The sequence below is a fragment of the Polypterus senegalus genome, chromosome 14 (assembly GCF_016835505.1).
Source record: "Polypterus senegalus isolate Bchr_013 chromosome 14, ASM1683550v1, whole genome shotgun sequence".
Lineage (NCBI taxonomy): Eukaryota > Metazoa > Chordata > Cladistia > Polypteriformes > Polypteridae > Polypterus > Polypterus senegalus.
In genome coordinates, this window is record NC_053167.1 from 138,498,478 (window position 1) to 138,516,144 (window position 17,667).

At 42.0% G+C, this 17,667-nt stretch overlaps 1 protein-coding gene across 1 annotated transcript in view; it reads right to left on the minus strand.

Annotated features, from left to right (window-relative positions):
• Nucleotides 1-2,272: 2,272 nt before the first annotated feature.
• Nucleotides 2,273-17,667, minus strand: part of LOC120515027 (riboflavin-binding protein-like) — a 68,873-nt gene continuing 53,478 nt past the window's right edge. Inside the window, exons 5-7 of the mRNA XM_039735716.1 lie at nucleotides 14,670-14,778; nucleotides 6,515-6,774; nucleotides 2,273-2,400 (exon numbers count right to left, since the gene is read on the minus strand). Coding sequence (XP_039591650.1) covers nucleotides 2,376-2,400; nucleotides 6,515-6,774; nucleotides 14,670-14,778 — 394 coding nt within the window. The 3' untranslated portion in view covers nucleotides 2,273-2,375. The remainder of the gene's footprint in view (nucleotides 2,401-6,514; nucleotides 6,775-14,669; nucleotides 14,779-17,667) is intronic.

Sequence of the window (17,667 nt, forward strand, 5' to 3'; positions counted from 1 at the left end):
TTTATATTTTTAGGATGTGTTTGGTTACCTGCACAGATAGGGTAGAACTGAAATGAGACATCTGATAGGACTGCTGAAAATGCAGTGAAGAAGGATGGAATTGAAATGGAAAAGGCCCGGAGGGTCTCCGACAGTTGTTGGTGGTTCATTGTGAATGCACTAGGAAGTCGGTGAGTTTACTTGTGTTTATTGTTATTCTTTGATTCATGAAATTTCTGGATTTTTAACCTTCTGCCCTGTTTTTTGACCTTTCTTTAGATTCTGTAACAGGATTTGGTTCACCTTGGATTGCCTTGCTGGCAACTCCTTTATGCCTCTTGTGCTCTTCAGAGCTTTGTAGTGTGACAGAGCATCCATCAATCCATTATCCAACCCGGTATATCCCAACTACAAGGTCACAGGGGTCTGCTGAAGCCAATCCCAGCCAAATAAGCCAACACAGGGCGCAAGGCAGAAAAGAAACCCTGGCCAGGGTGCCAACTCACCGCAGGGCTCTCACACACCATGCACACACTAGGGACAATTTAGGACTGCCATTGTACCTAACCTGCATGTCTTTTGACTGTGGGAGGAAACCCACGCAGACACACTGAGAACATGCAAACTCCACGCAGGGAGGACCCGGGAAGCAAACCCAGGTCTCCTAACTGTGAGCTAGCAGCGCTACCCACTGCACCACTGTGCCACCCATGTGACAGAGCATTTTTGTGAAAATAAACTTTTTATTTTATTACTGTTTGCCCTCATTGTTAGGTGGGATTTGACAGTAAATTCCCTCCTAGCGGGCATTTTTGGAAGTTTTTGGGATTCTCAGTTCATATCACCCCATCAGAGATATGCCTGAGCTATATATACAAATATTACATCGAACTGAGAGACGGGGTATGAGGGGGGTCTCCCTTGGTATTTCATAACTGCTGTTCTAAAGTGATTGTGAGGATTTTAGTTTTTCAGTGTAGGAATGTTTTGCTAGATGGGCAGCCTGTTAAAGTCAGGACATTTTCATATTCTTTATCTACTGTCCCTGTCACCTGAATGTCTGGCAACCCTAATCAATTATAGTGACAATAAAATAGTAAATCATTATAATTTGCAGATAACAAAGCTGTGAGTTTGGTTTAATATAACATAATAGTATGGATTAAGTGTTTATTTTCTGTGTCACAAACTTACGCTTGGGAGGCAGGCTAAGGGCTTAACCGAGGGTAAAAACATGAGTACAGGGATTGACGAAGTGCACTAACCTCTCTTCTCCCTCTTCTGCAGATCATCTGAACAGAAGCCCACTTAAACCTTAAGCAGTTCCTGCATTCTCTTCCTATCCACACCCTCATTCTGACCTTATTTCTGACTTGAACCCTCATGGACCCACCTCCTTCTCCCCTACAACTATAACAGACTCTGTCCCATTTTGGACGTTGACCCAGACACTACTGGTTTTTGTGCCATTTTCTGCTTTGTGTCTCTTGCTTTACAGTGCACAACAACTTACATACCACAAGGTACGTCATTTATATCAGTTTGTTCTCCTTGCTTCCATTTTATTCTTTAACAGTTAGCAAGATCATTTAGTTTACCTGTTATGACTGAAAGCATTTGGAGGAGGAAGATGCATGCAGAAGTTTCTGCACACACCGATCTGGATGAGTCTGCTGTCTCCGTCGCCTCAGAGCCTCCACTCTTTAACTCCAAGTAAATTGAGTTAACTTACTCGACAGTACTTGTCATTATTTGAGTGAGATAACTCTCCCACAACCCTATACTTAACCATAGTGTAACCGGGCAGAACTCTGGACATTTGCAGCTAGACTCTGTTGATGCCCATTGAAGTCAGTTCCACCTACATGGACCACCATTTGGAGTCAGTTCCACCTACTTGGAGCTCCAGTATAGAGGGTCCAGGCTGCAGAGATATGTGTTTGAAGCTGGACTCGCCAATAGACAGCTGCCATTGCCATGCACACAAACAGTGATAGTTCCTACCCTGCGCATGCAGTCTGCTGGTGTATATTTAAGTTGTATTGGAGATCTGTTTTCCATCATTAGCATCTATTGGAGGTTAAGAAGTGGAAAATCTATAAATACAACTCAATCTGTTTGAGATATCTCAACAAAAATTGAACTGCCTTGACAAATTTCTTTGAAGAACAAGTGTGCTAATTTTCAATAAAATTGGTCCATAGGTGGGCAAGTTGTTTCATGAGGACCCTAACCTTAACCGTAACGCTATTGGAGAAGTTGGAAATAAGATTGAGACTGTGGGACAAGAGACTTGAAATGAAACAGAGCTTTATTAATTATAGCATGACCGCTATTACACATGAAAAGCCAAAAAGTGATGAGACGTTCATCCTGAGCGCTTACAGGCCACCCACTCATTCATTTCCCAGCAACTCAGACCTGCAACAAGAAAGACATGTTGAAAGATGGTTAGTTTACTGCCAGCAAAGGGAAACACTAGACAAACTTGTTAAGAAGGCAGGCTCTATTGTAGGATTAAAGTTGGACAGTTTAACATCTGTGGCAGAGCGACGGGCACTAAGCAAACTCCTGTCAATCATGAAGACTCCACTGCATCCACAGTGTCATTTCCAGGCAGAGGAGTAGCTTCAGTGACAGACTTTTGTCACCGTCCTGCTCCACTGACAGACTGAGGAGATCGTTCCTCCCCCACACTATGCGACTCTTCAATTCCACCCGGGGGAGTAAATGCTAACATTAATTTTATTTTAATTTTTTCATTTTATTACTATTTAATTTAATATTGTTTCTTTGTATCAGTATACTGCTGCTGGATTATGTGAATTTCCCCTTGGGATTAATAAAGTATCTATCTATCTATCTATCTATCTATCTATCTATCTATCTATCTATCTATCTATCTATCTATCTATCTATCTATCTATCTATCTATCTATCTATCTATCTATCTATCTATCTATCTATCTATCTATCTATCTATCTATCACTGTCCTGCCAGATAGGAAGAAAACAGTTTTTTCTTTTAAATGCCAGGGTAAAAAAGCTAGCAATTCAGCTGGGTCAAAGCATTAGCAAGTCAACCAGTTTTTTTAAATCCAAACTTTCCAACTAGAAGCGGCAAAAAGATGGACAAAGTCAAAAACATTCATACGAAGGTCAATGCCAGAAGATCAGAATACACAGGCAACAAAAACAGATACCTAAAATGTGCTACAAGCAGGAGATACCCAACAAGGAAAACCGCACATATAGTGCCAAGTACATAACATACCTTGTTAAAGCTTTGTTCCTGCTGAAATTAGCTCATAAAAATCACAACCCCATTGAAGTGTTATGTATCTGTTGTCACACACGTGCGATTGGGAGACAGCTGAAAGGCCTTAAGAATAGGGTATGGAGAGCTGCACTCTCTTTCTCAATCTTCTGCAGACCATCCACGGGAAATCTTGCTAGGTCTCAGCACCAGTGATAATGTCACTTCCAGTACCGGCGCCAGTGATGATATCACTTCCGGACCCAGTGCCATGGATGATGTCACTTCCTGTCTTGAAGACATCACTTCCAGTTCTGGCGCCAGTGATGATCTAACTTCCGGTCCAGAAGATGACACTTCTGGTTCCGGAAAAGAGTGATGCACCATTAACGCAACTGAGGGAACAAGAAGCTCCTGGAAGACAACTGACATCACTTCTGGGTTAAGCGGCACAAGCCCTGTCCTTTCCAGTCTGCTGCATACTTGAAGATTTGAAACACCAGGAACCTCATGTATAACACCATGCGTAAAATTCACACTATAACATGGTTTGTGGACAAAAGCAGAAATGTGCGTACGCACAAAAAAATCCAGATGCATAAATCTGTGCGTACGCCAACTTCCTTGTTCTTCCACTCCATAAATCCCGGTCAGTGTGAAAAGTAACACACATGCACACGCCTGCTGTCCCGCCCCAACTCCTCCCAGAATTACGCCTCTTTGGATATACAAATCAATATAATTAGCCCTTAAGCTCAGCCTTCTATGAAAAGGCAATGGCAAAAGCAAGGTGGAAAATATAAGAATTTCAGCGAATACAAACTGGAGGCAAAGAAAAACGTACTATTTGTTGGTTTAAACAGTGGTATAAACAACAAAAGGAAGTTGATTGTGTGACATAGCGTGTCAGAGAAACTCGAAAGCTCAAGTTCACAAAGTTGCACAATGCCCGAAATAAAAAAGAAGTTGTCAGATATCAAAGTCGCTGTGAAAAGACGAGTCGTAGCCCACTGTCTGAGTTTCATATGAAAGCTTATTAGGGTACAGAGAAAAGAAAAGGTACACAGTGGAAAAAAAAGCACGAAATGTCAACTTTAATCTCTAAATTTCCACTTTAATCACGTAGTTTATTTTGTCATTAAAGTAGAACATCATAAACTTAATCTTAAAATCATTTAATTTACTAGTTTCTCAATTCCAACGTAACTAACGTAGCACGTTAAATGCTTTGTTTTGTATTTGATCTTCTATGTGCTCTATGTGTGTGAATCACTACATGCTTCTTAAACCGGCTTTCACTTCCTCCGACAGGACACAGAATCCATTACATTTGTGATATTACAGCTCTCTGAATAATTAAAATACTGAGATGTATACGTGATATCATTTTCATGATGATAGCAGTTAAAGCATGTTATTAAACATGAGAACACGGTGACGCAGTGATTGTTCACGTCTCACGCAAGATGCTTGCTGCGCCGTGTGCGACCTTCGATGAAATACTTTATTGTAGCAGTACTGTCTCTTTCAAACGTTCTAACCTCCAATTCCTGTCCTTACTTTTCTTTCTCCAAATACCCAATCACCACACAATCAGCTCTGCAATAGATGTTAAGCCATCTGTAAGCTTAGAACACCAATTCTTCAAAACGTTTAAGGAACATCGAAATATCTTCGTAGTACGTGTTTAATTATTCTATCCATCTATTCTTCCAGTGTCACGTCAGCACCAACAAGAATACACAGCGAGGCAGGAACAATCCATGAACGGAGCGCCAACAGCTTGCTAGCGCTGTGGCACCATGTAATTAAAGTTAAAAGTTTTATCTGTATAATATGGTAAACATTTTGATGCATTTCATCTTAAAAATGATTTCATCATCATATGTAAATATGCGCTTTATAAAGTGGCTCAGGTTATGTAATATTATAACTGTATCACATGTTTCCAGTGAGGTAATTGTGCTTATAAGTACAAACAGTTCTACAAGGAGCACTTGATGGACTGATGGAGTGCATTTAGAGCTCTTGGGATGAAACTGTTTCTGAATTGTGAGGTCCGTACAGGAAAGACTCTGAAGCGTTTGTCGTATGAGAGCAGTTCAAATAGACAGCATGGCTGAGGCAGCGTGTGCTTGATGCTGTATACTGATAATTCTCTTTCCGATCAGCTGCTGTAGAGCTGTGATTCACACTCAGATACAGTGATATAAATACTCCGATCGGCTCAGTGAGTGTAATATGGAAAAAGATGATCCAAGGTGCAGTGAGAGTAACAACTTAAAGCAGCTTTCGTATTTAGAATAGTTTGACCATTCTGTGGACCATTATATTGTTACAGGTTAATTACAATCAGATGCATTAAACTAATAAACAATATGTGGTTAATTTCAGTGTATTTATAAAGCCGCGTCAGGGATGTGGATCTAAAAAAGAAAGGATAACCACACAGGAACAGTACCACCACTTTGACGCTGGAAGCCGCGAGTCTACAAAACCGAGCAGAGAACTTGTGTACTACAGGGTATGAGCTACCGTGGAAATGTGCGCGGCTTTACGTCAAGTTTAGGTTTTATACATCGCGATTTGAACGTGGAAAAGTTCTTACGCAACATTTTTGTGCGTACGCACCGTTTATACATGAGGCCCCAGAAGTCGCTGTTCATTGTTGGACCTGTTTAACTTTCCATAAATCAAAACCCATATTTATCATGCTAGAAGCCCTAGCAAAACTATTTTAAAAGTAACTGGGAGAAAACAAGTAGTCAGAAATAAAAAAAAAGTTGAAAACCAGGAGATCAGTGTTAAAATCCAAATTGAAAGTTATAAAGTCAAGCAAAAGTCCAAACCAGGAAAAAGGTTATAAGAACATAGGCACAGAAATGATTGAAATTTGGGTGTTCTAAACCCATAAATGTGGATAAGGAAGAGTTTAAAACGTCGACCTTTAAAAACCATTGTGTCATTTCCGGTGGGTAACGACTTCTGAAGACACGACCCTGACAACACAGAGTTGTCCTAAAGACAGGATGGCAAAACTGAACATGATGTAAATAATCAAAATGGCCACAAAACCAGTTCAAATAAAGACACTTTATGACAAAACTGATGTCAGAATCAAAATCAGGGAAACTTAATAAATAAACACCTGATTCTCAATACACATGGAAAGAGATAATAAACAGAACAAAATGTGATTTCAAGGAATTAAAAATTTAAAACCAATGTGACCATAACCTCAGTATTTCAGGCTCTCACTCCATCTCCCCGCATACTCACTCCTTCTCTTGCTCCCTGGCTTCCTCTGCTTTTTGTTTCTCCAGCGCCTCCATTACCCGTTGGCAGGACTTCTCCTCACTGGACTGGGAGCTGCTGCTGCTGCTGCTGGAGCTGCTGCTTGAGCTGGAGTCATCAGGCTTCATATACTTCATCACAGCTTTGTCTCGTTCATCAAGCCTCAAGCAGCGGCACTCGCTGCTGGCCACAGTGAAGGAGTGGCCCCACATCGACTGGCACAAATCAGTTCCATTTGCGTACATCTGTCATGGAGAGGTGAAAAGAAGTTAGGTGATGTCAGATGCTCCATTCTCCTTATATTTACTAAACATCTTCAGTTAAGCCTGTCCAAGAACAGCTCTCATGCTTTGGTGATGTCCTAGTCCCTGATCCCACCTTTATCTTCCCTTTTTTTTGGTTTTACCTTTTTAAATTGTTCTGTAATTGTCCCCCTGTGTCTTGTTTTTTTCTTTAGTTTCCTTAACAGATATTTAGATAGCTAGGGTGAGCTCTTTTATCTCCCTCATGTGACTGCATTCCTAATTGCTGCAGCACTTCAGAGAAATAAAAGAGCTCGTCTTCGACTCAGGTCATCACTGTGGCATTTTGCATTTTCATAGTAAGTCTTTTCACGATTCTCATTGGTGTCACTCAGGTACCCTGAGCTCTGCTTTCCACAAACTCCAGGAACATTCACATTACACTTTACAAGCCTGTGAAGGTTCAAAAAGGCAGGCAGAGAGTCCCAGGCCATTACATAAATAGAGCCTCACAAAAGATAAGGCATGTGTCAATGACAGAGGCACAACATCCGAATCTAGAACACGATCAGGAACACTGGAAGAAAGAACGTGACTTCACAAACACAGCCGTGACTAGTTAGAGTAAGTGTTACTTTATAGGGTGTTCCCCATGGCCGAAATAACAGAAAGTTAATCCTTTTGTATGTACAGTTAGGTTCATAAATATTTAAACAGAGACAACTTTTGTCTAATTTTGGTTCTGTACATTACCACAATGAATTTTAAATGAAACAACTCGGATGCAGTTGAAGTGCAGACTTTCAGCTTTAATTCAGTGGATTGAACAAAACGATTGCATAAAAATGTGAGGCAACTAAAACATTTTTTAACACAATCCCTTCATTTCAGGGGCTCCAAAGTAACTAGACGATTGACTCAAAGGCTATTTGATGGGCAGGTGTGTTCAAGTCCGTCGTTATGTCTTATCGATTAAGCAGATAAAAGGCCTGGAGTTGATTTGAGGTGTGGTGCTTGCATGTGGAAGATTTTGCTGTGAACAGACAACATGCGGTCAAAGGAGCTCTCCATGCAGGTGACAGAAGCCATCCTTAAGCTGCGAAAACAGAAAAACCCATCTGAGAAATTGCTACAATATTACGAGTGGCAAAATCTACAGTTTGGTACATCGTGAGAAAGAAAGAGAGCACTGGTGAACTCAACAACGCAAAAAGACCTGGATGTCCACGGAAGACAACAGTGGTGGATGATCGCAGAATCATTTCCATGGTGAAGAGAAACCCCTTCACAACAGCCCACCAAGTGAACAACACTCTCCAGGGCTTGGTCGTCGTATCGATATCCAAGTCTACCATAAAGAGAAGACTGCATGACAGTAAATCCAGAGGGTGCACTGCAAGGTGCAAGCCACTCATAAGCCTCAAGAATAGAAAGGCTAGATTGGACTTTGCTAAAGAACATCTAAAAAAGCCAGCACAGTTCTGGAAAAACATTCTTTGGACAGATGAAACCAAGATCAACCTCTACCAGAATGATGGCAAGAAAAAAGTATGGAGAAGGCGTGGAACAGCTCATTATCCAAAGCATAGCACATCATCTGTAAAACACGGTGGAGTCAGGCAGTGTGATGGCTTGGGCGTGCATGGCTGGCAGTGGCACTGGGACACTCGTGTTTATTGATGATGTGACACAGGACAGAAGCAGCCGAATGAATTCTGAGGTGTTCAGAGACATACTGTCTGCTCAAATCCAGCTAAATGCAGTCCAATTGATTCATGATACAGATGGACAATGACCCAAAACATACAGCCAAAGCAACCCAGGAGTTTATTAAAGCAAAGAAGTGGAAAGTTCTTGAATGGCCACGTCAGTCACCTGATCTTAACCCAACTGAGCGTGCATTTCACTTGTTGAAGACTAAACTTCGGACAGAAAGGCCCACAAACAAACAGCAACTGAAAGTAAAGGCCTGGCAGAGCATTAAAAAGGAGGAAACTCAGCGTCTGGTGATGTCCAGGAGTTCAAGACTTCAGGGTGGCATTGCCAGCAAAGGGTTTTCAACCAAGTGTTAGAAATGAACATTTTATTTCCAGTTATTTAATTTGTCCAGTTACTTTGGAGCCCCTGAAATGAAGGGATTGTGTTAATAAAATGCTTTAGTTGCCTCACATTTTTATGCAATCGTTTTGTTCAACCCACTGAATTAAAGCTGAAAGTCTGCACTTCAACTGCATCTGAGTTGTGTCATTTAAAATTCATTGTGGTGATGTACAGAACCAAAATTAGAAAAACGTTGTCTCTGTCCAAATATTTATGGAGCTAACTGTATATCTGTGGATCACTCATTGTTAAATAAATGTGCTTATTGTTAGGCTAAACTCTCATTCGGTGTGTGTGTCTTCATCTTTCCATCTTGCTGCCCATTACAGTATTATTCTTGATGTTGTTGCAAAGTGGCAGCAGAGTGCAATATACCATGTATAGGTGTCAGGAATGAAGGACAGGCATCCAGGCCAGGATAAAGGATTCATACGTGGTCAGGGGGCTGTCATGTAAGAACCGGGCAAATGGGTTAATCAGGAGCAGGTCATTCCCCTACTCAACAAGTGGGAGTGTTTCTCAGGTCTGACTCCATTAAGGATACCCGCAGGGTGGCATGAGAGTTGGAATTCAGAAACACAGCCTTGTTGGTGTCTTGTTGGAGAATGCAATAGGATGCTGATGGAGGAGGACTGCTCTGGTTTCCGCTGCGGACTAACCTGGACACCAGTTCCCTGGTTGACTTTAAAAGAGAGCCCACCACCTCACTTAGATGAGTCTGGAGGCAGCAGGCCTCTTGGAGGAGGAGGAAGGAGAGAATTGTGAATGGTGGCATTTTTGCTGGTTTTCTTATGAAGAAGGTGTTTTGTCAAATACCTGGAATTGTGTTGGGTTTTACTGTATCTATTGTTTTGGTCTCAGTGGCACCCCCTTGTGGTCACACTTGTTATGTTTTCCTTCTTATTCTTTTACTAGCTGTCCCCCGCAGCTCTGCCCATGTAGAATCAATAAAAATCAATAAAAAAATAAATCAAAATGTAATTCTGGCCAAGTGGAAGGTAGGTACACTCCAACGTCAAACGTTGGCTTTGTATCTGATCGTGTTCAGCTCTGACGGGAAAGCGTCCCTCTCGTGGGGAGAAAAGCACGTGGCCGTGATATCTCTGGCAATGAGCAGCTACACTCTAAAACACATGGAGCTCTGATCTTTCTCTCTTTCAAATGTCAAACGTTACTCCTTATCGATCTGTAGATGATAATGTCTGTTGAACAAACAGGCATCGCTAGCTAAGCGGAGGCAAGGAACGCTCCAACACATGGCGAGAGGAAGAGCGACTAGAAAGGATGCTGGCGCGGGAGTGAGGAGGGCCCCGCCTGGCTCTCCACTCCAGAGGTCCTGTTTTGCGCGAATAAATCAGTACTGCAAACGAACTATGATACTTAGTGTGATGAGAGAAGCCGCAAAATCAACTAATAACAGCAAAATTATAGAAAAAGAAAAACAATCTAAATCTGTTAAGTAGTTCTCTCGTGTAAGGCAGACAGATAGACAGACATTGAATTTTATATATAGACTAGCTGAAATACCCAGCGTTGCCCGGCAGGAAAATAAAGTGTTTTTTTTTTTTAATTGTTTGAGAAAAATATAATAAAAAAAAAAACCACAACTTTTAAAATAAAAATAAATTAACAAACAATGAAGTCTCACTAATGTCCTTGACTTGCAGTCTTGTATGTATTTTATCATCCAGTTGACGCTCGGAAATGGCCAACTGTATTTAATTTGAAAAGCAACAGGGCGCGCAGTGCTGCTCAAACATAAAGAATTCTGGCAGTCACCTCCTATTTACTAACTGTACAAGTAACAGCACGGGATCCTAGAAAGGATTGTGCTATGAGGTTTCGTGTTGCCAACGTGCTTGCATCATTTGTGCATTAGCAGCTAAGCGACTGTCTTTCTTCGGAGGTTTCCTTTTGCCGCTGTTCTGCCCTCGCTTGCATATCCTTGGAGCTGGAGCTGTTAAAGAGAAAGGGATAACCTATGCTGATGACACACAGCTGTACTTATCAATAGCACCTGATGACTCCGACTCTTTCGATACACTAACACAATGTCTTACTGGTATTTCTGAATGGATGAATAGTAATTTTCTCAAACTAAATAAAGAGAAAACTGAAATTTTAGTAATTGGCAATAATGGATTCAGCGAGGTTATCAGAAATAAACTTAATGCACTAGGATTAGTAGTTAAGACGGAAGTAAAAAATTTAGGGGTAACCGTTGACTGTAATCTGAATTTTAAATCGCATATTCATCAGACCACTAGGACAGCATTTTTTCACTTAAGAAACATAGCAAAAGTTAGACCTCTTATATCATTGAAAGATGCGGAGAAATTAATTCACGCGTTTGTTTTCAGTCAACTAGATTACTGTAACGCACTCCTCTCAGGACTACCCAAAAAAGACATCAATCACTTGCAACGAGTGCAGAATGCAGCTGCTAGAATCCTAACTAGAAAAAGAAAATCCGAACACATTTCTCCAGTTTTGATGTCACTACACTGGTTGCCTGTGTCATTCAGGATTGACTTTAAAATTCTGCTTATGGTTTATAAAGCCTTAAATAATCTGCGCCATCTTATATATCGGAATGTCTGACACGTTATATTCCAAATCGTAACCTCAGATCCTCAAATGAGTGCCTGCTCAGAATTCCAAGAGCAAAACTTAAAAGAAGTGGTGAGGCGGGCGGCCTTCTGCTGCTATGCACCTAAAATCTGGAATAGCCTGCCAATAGGAAATCGCCAGGCAAATACGGTGGAGCACTTTAAAACACTGCTGAAAACACATTACTTTAACATGGCCTTTTTATAACTTCACTTTAACTTAATCCTGATACTCTGTATGTTCAATTCATCATAATAACTATTCACAGTGGCTCCAAAATCCATACTGACCCCATCTCTCTCTTCTGTTTCTTTTTCCGGTTTCTTTGTGGTGGCGGCCTGCGCCACCACCACCTACTCAAAGCATCCTGATGCACCAACATTGATGGACTGAAAGCCAGAAATCTACGTGACCATCATCATCAGGTCCTTCGATGAAAACCCTAAATACAAAGAGGACTGTTTGATTTATGTTAGGTAGATTGCCCAGAGGGGACTGGGCGGTCTCTTGGTCTGAACCCCTACAGATTTTATTTTTTTCTCCAGCCTTTGGAGTCTTTTTTTTGTTTTTTCTGTCCACCCTGGCCATCGGACCATACTCTTATTCTATGTTAATTAATGTTGACTTATGTTTATTTTTTATTGTGTCTTCTATTTTTCTATTCATTTTGTAAAGCACTTTGAGCTACATTTTTTTGTATGAATATGTGCTATATAAATAAATGTTGATTGATTGATTGATTGAACCTGGGGGTCACTTCAGACCAGTATCTTGAAAACAGGTGTCAAAAACCCCCAAAATAATGTGTAAATTATTTTTACATCTCCAGGAACCATATAAAAAGTTTCGAAAAAAGACACTGCAAAAGCCAGGGGTTGCCACTGAGATCCCAAAACTCCAGCCACACCACACTAAGCAGTCCCGGGTTCAAAATAAACAGTTTTTACAAAATAACTTATATGTAGGTCAGTCTACAGCCCTTCATTTTACAAACCTCCAGGTGAGCCGTGCCTTCTGCCTCCCAGGTCTGACTCACTGGAGGAGGCTGGATGGTTGGTTCACTTTTATGTCAGACTGTGGAGTATTTCTGGTTCCCTCTTGGAGACTCTGGAACCTGCATCGCGTGTACTGTAACCGAAGGATGAGCCAAGCAAATGAGGACACCACACAAAGCAAGGTGTAAAAAGTGCTCCAGCACAGAATGTTCAAAAAGTGTAGTGCAAAGCTTAATAAATAAATAATCCATAAAAACAAAGTGAACGTAGAGGTTAAAAATCCAAATAAATAATCCATTAAAACAAGGTTAAAAAAACATGGACAGATGGCTGTCTCTTGAAATCAAATCCCTATAATACCGACGTCTCCTCAGCTCATCCTGTATGGGCCTTGCAGCAGAGGAGTCACCCTGATGACAGACACAGCCGACCTTCCACAGGTCCGGGTCCCTGCGATTCCATGGCTACAGCAAGGCTCCCACTCCAGACATAGGCTTGGGTCCCCTAAGGCCATGGTGCTCACAGTGGGGCTCGTTGCTTCCCACGCTGTCTTCCCGGACTTTATGCAGCGAGTCAAAATTTTCAACACCATATTGCTCTGGCTCTCTAAATCGCTCAGCCAGAGTAATTACTTCTTCAGCCCCTGGGTGTCAGTCACACGTTCCCCTCAAAGGGCTCTCCTTCCGAATGTCTGTCTTCTCTCTCCCTCTCTCGAACCACTCATTCGCTTGCACGTTCATACTCCAGCTCTCTCTCCAGTCTTTCTGCTTGCTTCTCTCTGTCTCTCTTTGCTTTAACCTCTCGTTTCTCTTCCAATTTTTTTTGGTCATCTTTTTTCCTTCTCGTGCCGACTCTCCTTATCTATCTCTGTAGGATGCAGTGCAGTGCAGAAAGCTGATAAGGCAATTGGGACAGAACACAAACCCACCTACCCCACCTTGCATCTAATCCCAGTTACCTCACTCACCTCCCGCATCTGCGCAAGCGTGCACCCACAGAGATTGGGCCAGCCGTTCCATTATTTGTTTTTTAAAAATGGGCTCCCATTTATGAAGCCTGCTATGCCACACCGATGGAAGCACAGCTGGGTCAGAAGGAAGCCTCCTGAAACAGTTGAGTCGCTCTCCTGGCAGCAACCCCTGGTGGCACCCAAGGACCCTGACAGAATTTTCTTTCAGAACTACAACTCCCATATTTCACTGTAGACTTACTTACTGGGTTCACGCCAATGGAGCACTGCCATCTATCATACTGGGGGACAAACTGCTCTTGATATCCCAGCTGCCCCCCAACTGTCCATTAATCAATTCCTTTGTATGGTATATCGAACATAACCTGGCTGGGTTATGCCTCCTTCCATAGAATCCTACCATTATGACATCATGGCTGGTAAAGGTTCCTTATAAACAAATCAAAACATTCATTGACATTCATTGGGTATGCTGTGTCAGATATTTAGGATTACAACTCCTCCTTATTATCAGGATTTCTGATAGCGGGCATTGTCTTCATTGTTACCTGTTTAGGCCCATTTGTATTGGTCCTTCGGTGGCCGATGCATAAACCGTCTACTTTTGCTTGATATTCTGCTGTCATACATGCAAGTTTCGGGAGTGCCTCAGGGGTAATGGGTCAGGTCTATTTTGGACACACCTGAATGAATACAGTTTCCGTTTCCTATCGAGTAAAACTGTCGAAAGATGACAGCCGTCACTTCCAGTCACTTCCTCATGGAGAAGCAAAGAGCAGAGACTCCAGGCGCAGGACTGTATGGGACAACACTAGAGTGTCACTTGGGGGATTCACCAAAAACATTCAGAGTATTTCATTCAAAGCCTAAAGAAGCTAAAGATAAGACGCCTGAAAGGCGACTGTGGGCTGCCAGTGCACATCACAATGACCAGAGAGCTGTCCCCATAGACAGGCTGAATTATGCTGAGTCGAAGTACCCATAGGACGTGGCAAACAAACACTACTCGTATCACTGAGACTTATGGCATGTTGTGCCAGCACATGTCAATAAACCCTTAGAATGTCACCAGCAGGTCAGCACGGCCAGATTCCACTCTGGGTCATGTCACTTTTCTGCGGTTTGATGCCAATACTGTTGATCTACAGCCAGCTTTGATCAGCATGTTCATGTGCAAACTACCAGCCTGGACCTCCTGAGGATAACTTTGGTTAAAGGCTTACCTTGCTGTATGGGGTGCAGCTGTTCTTGCAATGGTTTCCATCATAATTCCACTCAAAGTCCGTCAGCCAGTTCCTTGCACATGTCAGATCATCTTTGCAAGCTTCAAACCTGAAGAGACCAGAGAGGTCGAATGTCATCAGTCTTATTTTTTTAATACCATTTTTACTCACAGGCCACCATTATTTTTTTAGGAGTGACCAGTCTTTAGAAAACCAGCTCCGGACATCTCCAGTAGTATGTCCATTTTTCAGGGTGGCAAGTCTAGAACTTCCAAATGGAGGCAGGATACTCATAGGGAGAAATGGGTGTAGGGGTCTGGCCTTGGCTGCTATGATTGCTCTGGCAGCCAAAATAACAGAGGAGTGAGGCCTCCAAAATAGCCTACAAAATTAATCTCACCCCAAGGCAAGCCTGGTCCCAAAGAAAATAGGAGGCTTCAGACCTGTCTAGGCCTCTGAAGGGAGGTCAGACTTTTAAATTTAACACAATAGCAAAAGAGTCCCAAAAATCTTGAAATATGTCTCTCCAGAGGGAAAACCATTTAAACTCTGGGAGGAGGAAAGACAAGTCCACAGAGTCTTATACAGAAAGATGTTAATTAACAAAAAAGAAAGTAAAATACACAATGGTTTCGAAAAAAAATCCCAAAAAAAACACAATCCGAAAGCCACAAGATGTTGAAAAACAAACAAACAAAAAAAAAAACTGAATCGCAAAGATCACAATAATTTCAATTCCACCAAACACCAGAGCACATTCAAAGTAAACTGGATTTCAATTCCCAGCAGGCCTTTATAGACACATAACTGTGAACATAACTGTGTAACTGTGACACATAACTTCTTAGAAATTGCCTTAGTCAATGGGTGGGCCTCTCTGGCAGGGTCCTAAATTGGTTTGAATCCTACCTGGCAGGGAGAAAGTTCTTTGTTAGTTGTGATAATTACAACTCAAAGACACATGATATCCTATATGGTGATCCACAAGGCTCTATCCTGGGTCCGCTGCTCTTCTCAATCTACATGCTTCCGTTAGGTCAGATTATCTCAGGTTACAACATGAGTTACCACAGCTATGCTGATGACACACAGCTGTACTTATCAATAGCACCTGATGATACCGACTCTCTCATTTCACTAACACAATGTCTTACTTGTATTTCTGAACGGATGAGTAGTAATTTTCTCAAACTAAATAAAGGGAAAACTGAAATTTTAGTGATTGGCAATAATGGATACAATGAGGTTATCAGAAATAAACTTGATGCATTAGGATTAAAAGTCAAGACGGAAGTAAAAAACTTAGGGGTAACTATTGACTGTAACCTGAATTTTAAATCGCATATTAATCACATCACTAGGACAGCAATTTTTCACTTAAGAAACATAAGTAAAGTTAGATTTCTTATATCACTGAAAGATGCTGAGAAATTAGTTCACGCGTTTGTTTTCAGTAGACTAGATTACTGTAACGCACTCCTCTCAGGACTACCCAAAAAAGACATAAATCACTTGCAACGAGTGCAGAATGGAGCTGCTAGAATCCTAACTAGGAAAAGAAAATCCGAACACATTTCTCCAGTTTTGATGTCACTACACTGGTTACCTGTGTCATTCAGATTGACTTTAAAATTCTGCTTATGGTTTATAAAGCCTTAAATAATCTCGCTCCATCTTATATATCGGAATGTCTGACACCTTATATTCTAAATTGTAACCTTAGATCTTCAAATGAGTGTCTCCTTATAATTCCAAAAGCAAAACTTAAAAGAAGTGGTGAGGCGGGCGGCCTTCTGCTGTTATGCACCTAAAATCTGGAATAGCCTGCCAATAAGAATTCGCCAGGCTAATACAGTGGAGCAGTTTAAAAAACTGCTGAAAACACATTACTGTAACATGGGCTTCTCATAACTTCAATTTAATTTAATCCTGATACTCTGTATGTTCAATTCATTATCTATATATATAATTCACTAAGGCAAGACAACCATGAAAAGCACGCCGGAAGGGAAGGAAGGAAGGAGCCACGCCCACCAACTCCAAGACCATTGGATACGACGACAACTCACAGAGCCACGCCCACCAACTCGGGCGCGACGACACAGAAAAACCGGCGTCATTTATATTCGTCTGTCGTAGAGGTCACATGCAGCTCCGACCCACGTTGACTGTTAATAGAGGCATGTTTCGTGGAGGTGAATCGCCATATGCGGCGTGTAAAACTGTTTGCGAGGGGTATCCCATGGGATCCTTAAAACGTTCCTTTACAACTGAGGTTAAAACACAATGAAGTGAGCAGTCTTTAAAAAACGAGTTTTCAGTTACGACGCACAACCGCGTGCACTATAGCAAACTGTTTTACACGCCACATACAGCAATTCGCATCCGCGACAAACATGTGTCTTCTTAGATACTCCTGCACTTTGTACACACCCCCCTCCCACCGTGGTCGGGTGTCTTGGTGGATTATGTATAGAAAGGCAGCCAAAACCGCACAGAGCAATGAAAAGTCTACGTGAGTCACAGGTGCATCTGGACTGTACAACGACTCGAGTGACGAGTTGGAGGTGGGCACATGAGCAGGCAGTGTATACTGAACGAGAAACCAGCAGACTAGCATGACGGAGGGAGAGGAGTGGATGTCCTTCTCCTCTCCTCCCGTTCCACCCTTGAGCGCCGCACGGACAATTGTGTGTTGGTTCATCCCGTGCATTGGTTAAAACCCAATGAAGGAAGCAGTCTTTAAAAACCAATAAGCCCTGTGCCTCTGTTTCATTACCGTCTCACCTGCTTCACCAATGCAGGCACCGCAACAGGCGATCCGGCTGCGTCATTCCCATGACCCGCCGGGCAGCCAACCGGGTAACCAAAATCTTTGGGTTCCGGGGGTAGTATGGTTACAAAGCTGAAACTTAAAGGAATTGATGGAAGGGCACCACCAGGTGTGGAGCCTTTCGCTTCATTTGGCTCAACACAGGAAACCTCACCCAGCCCGGAG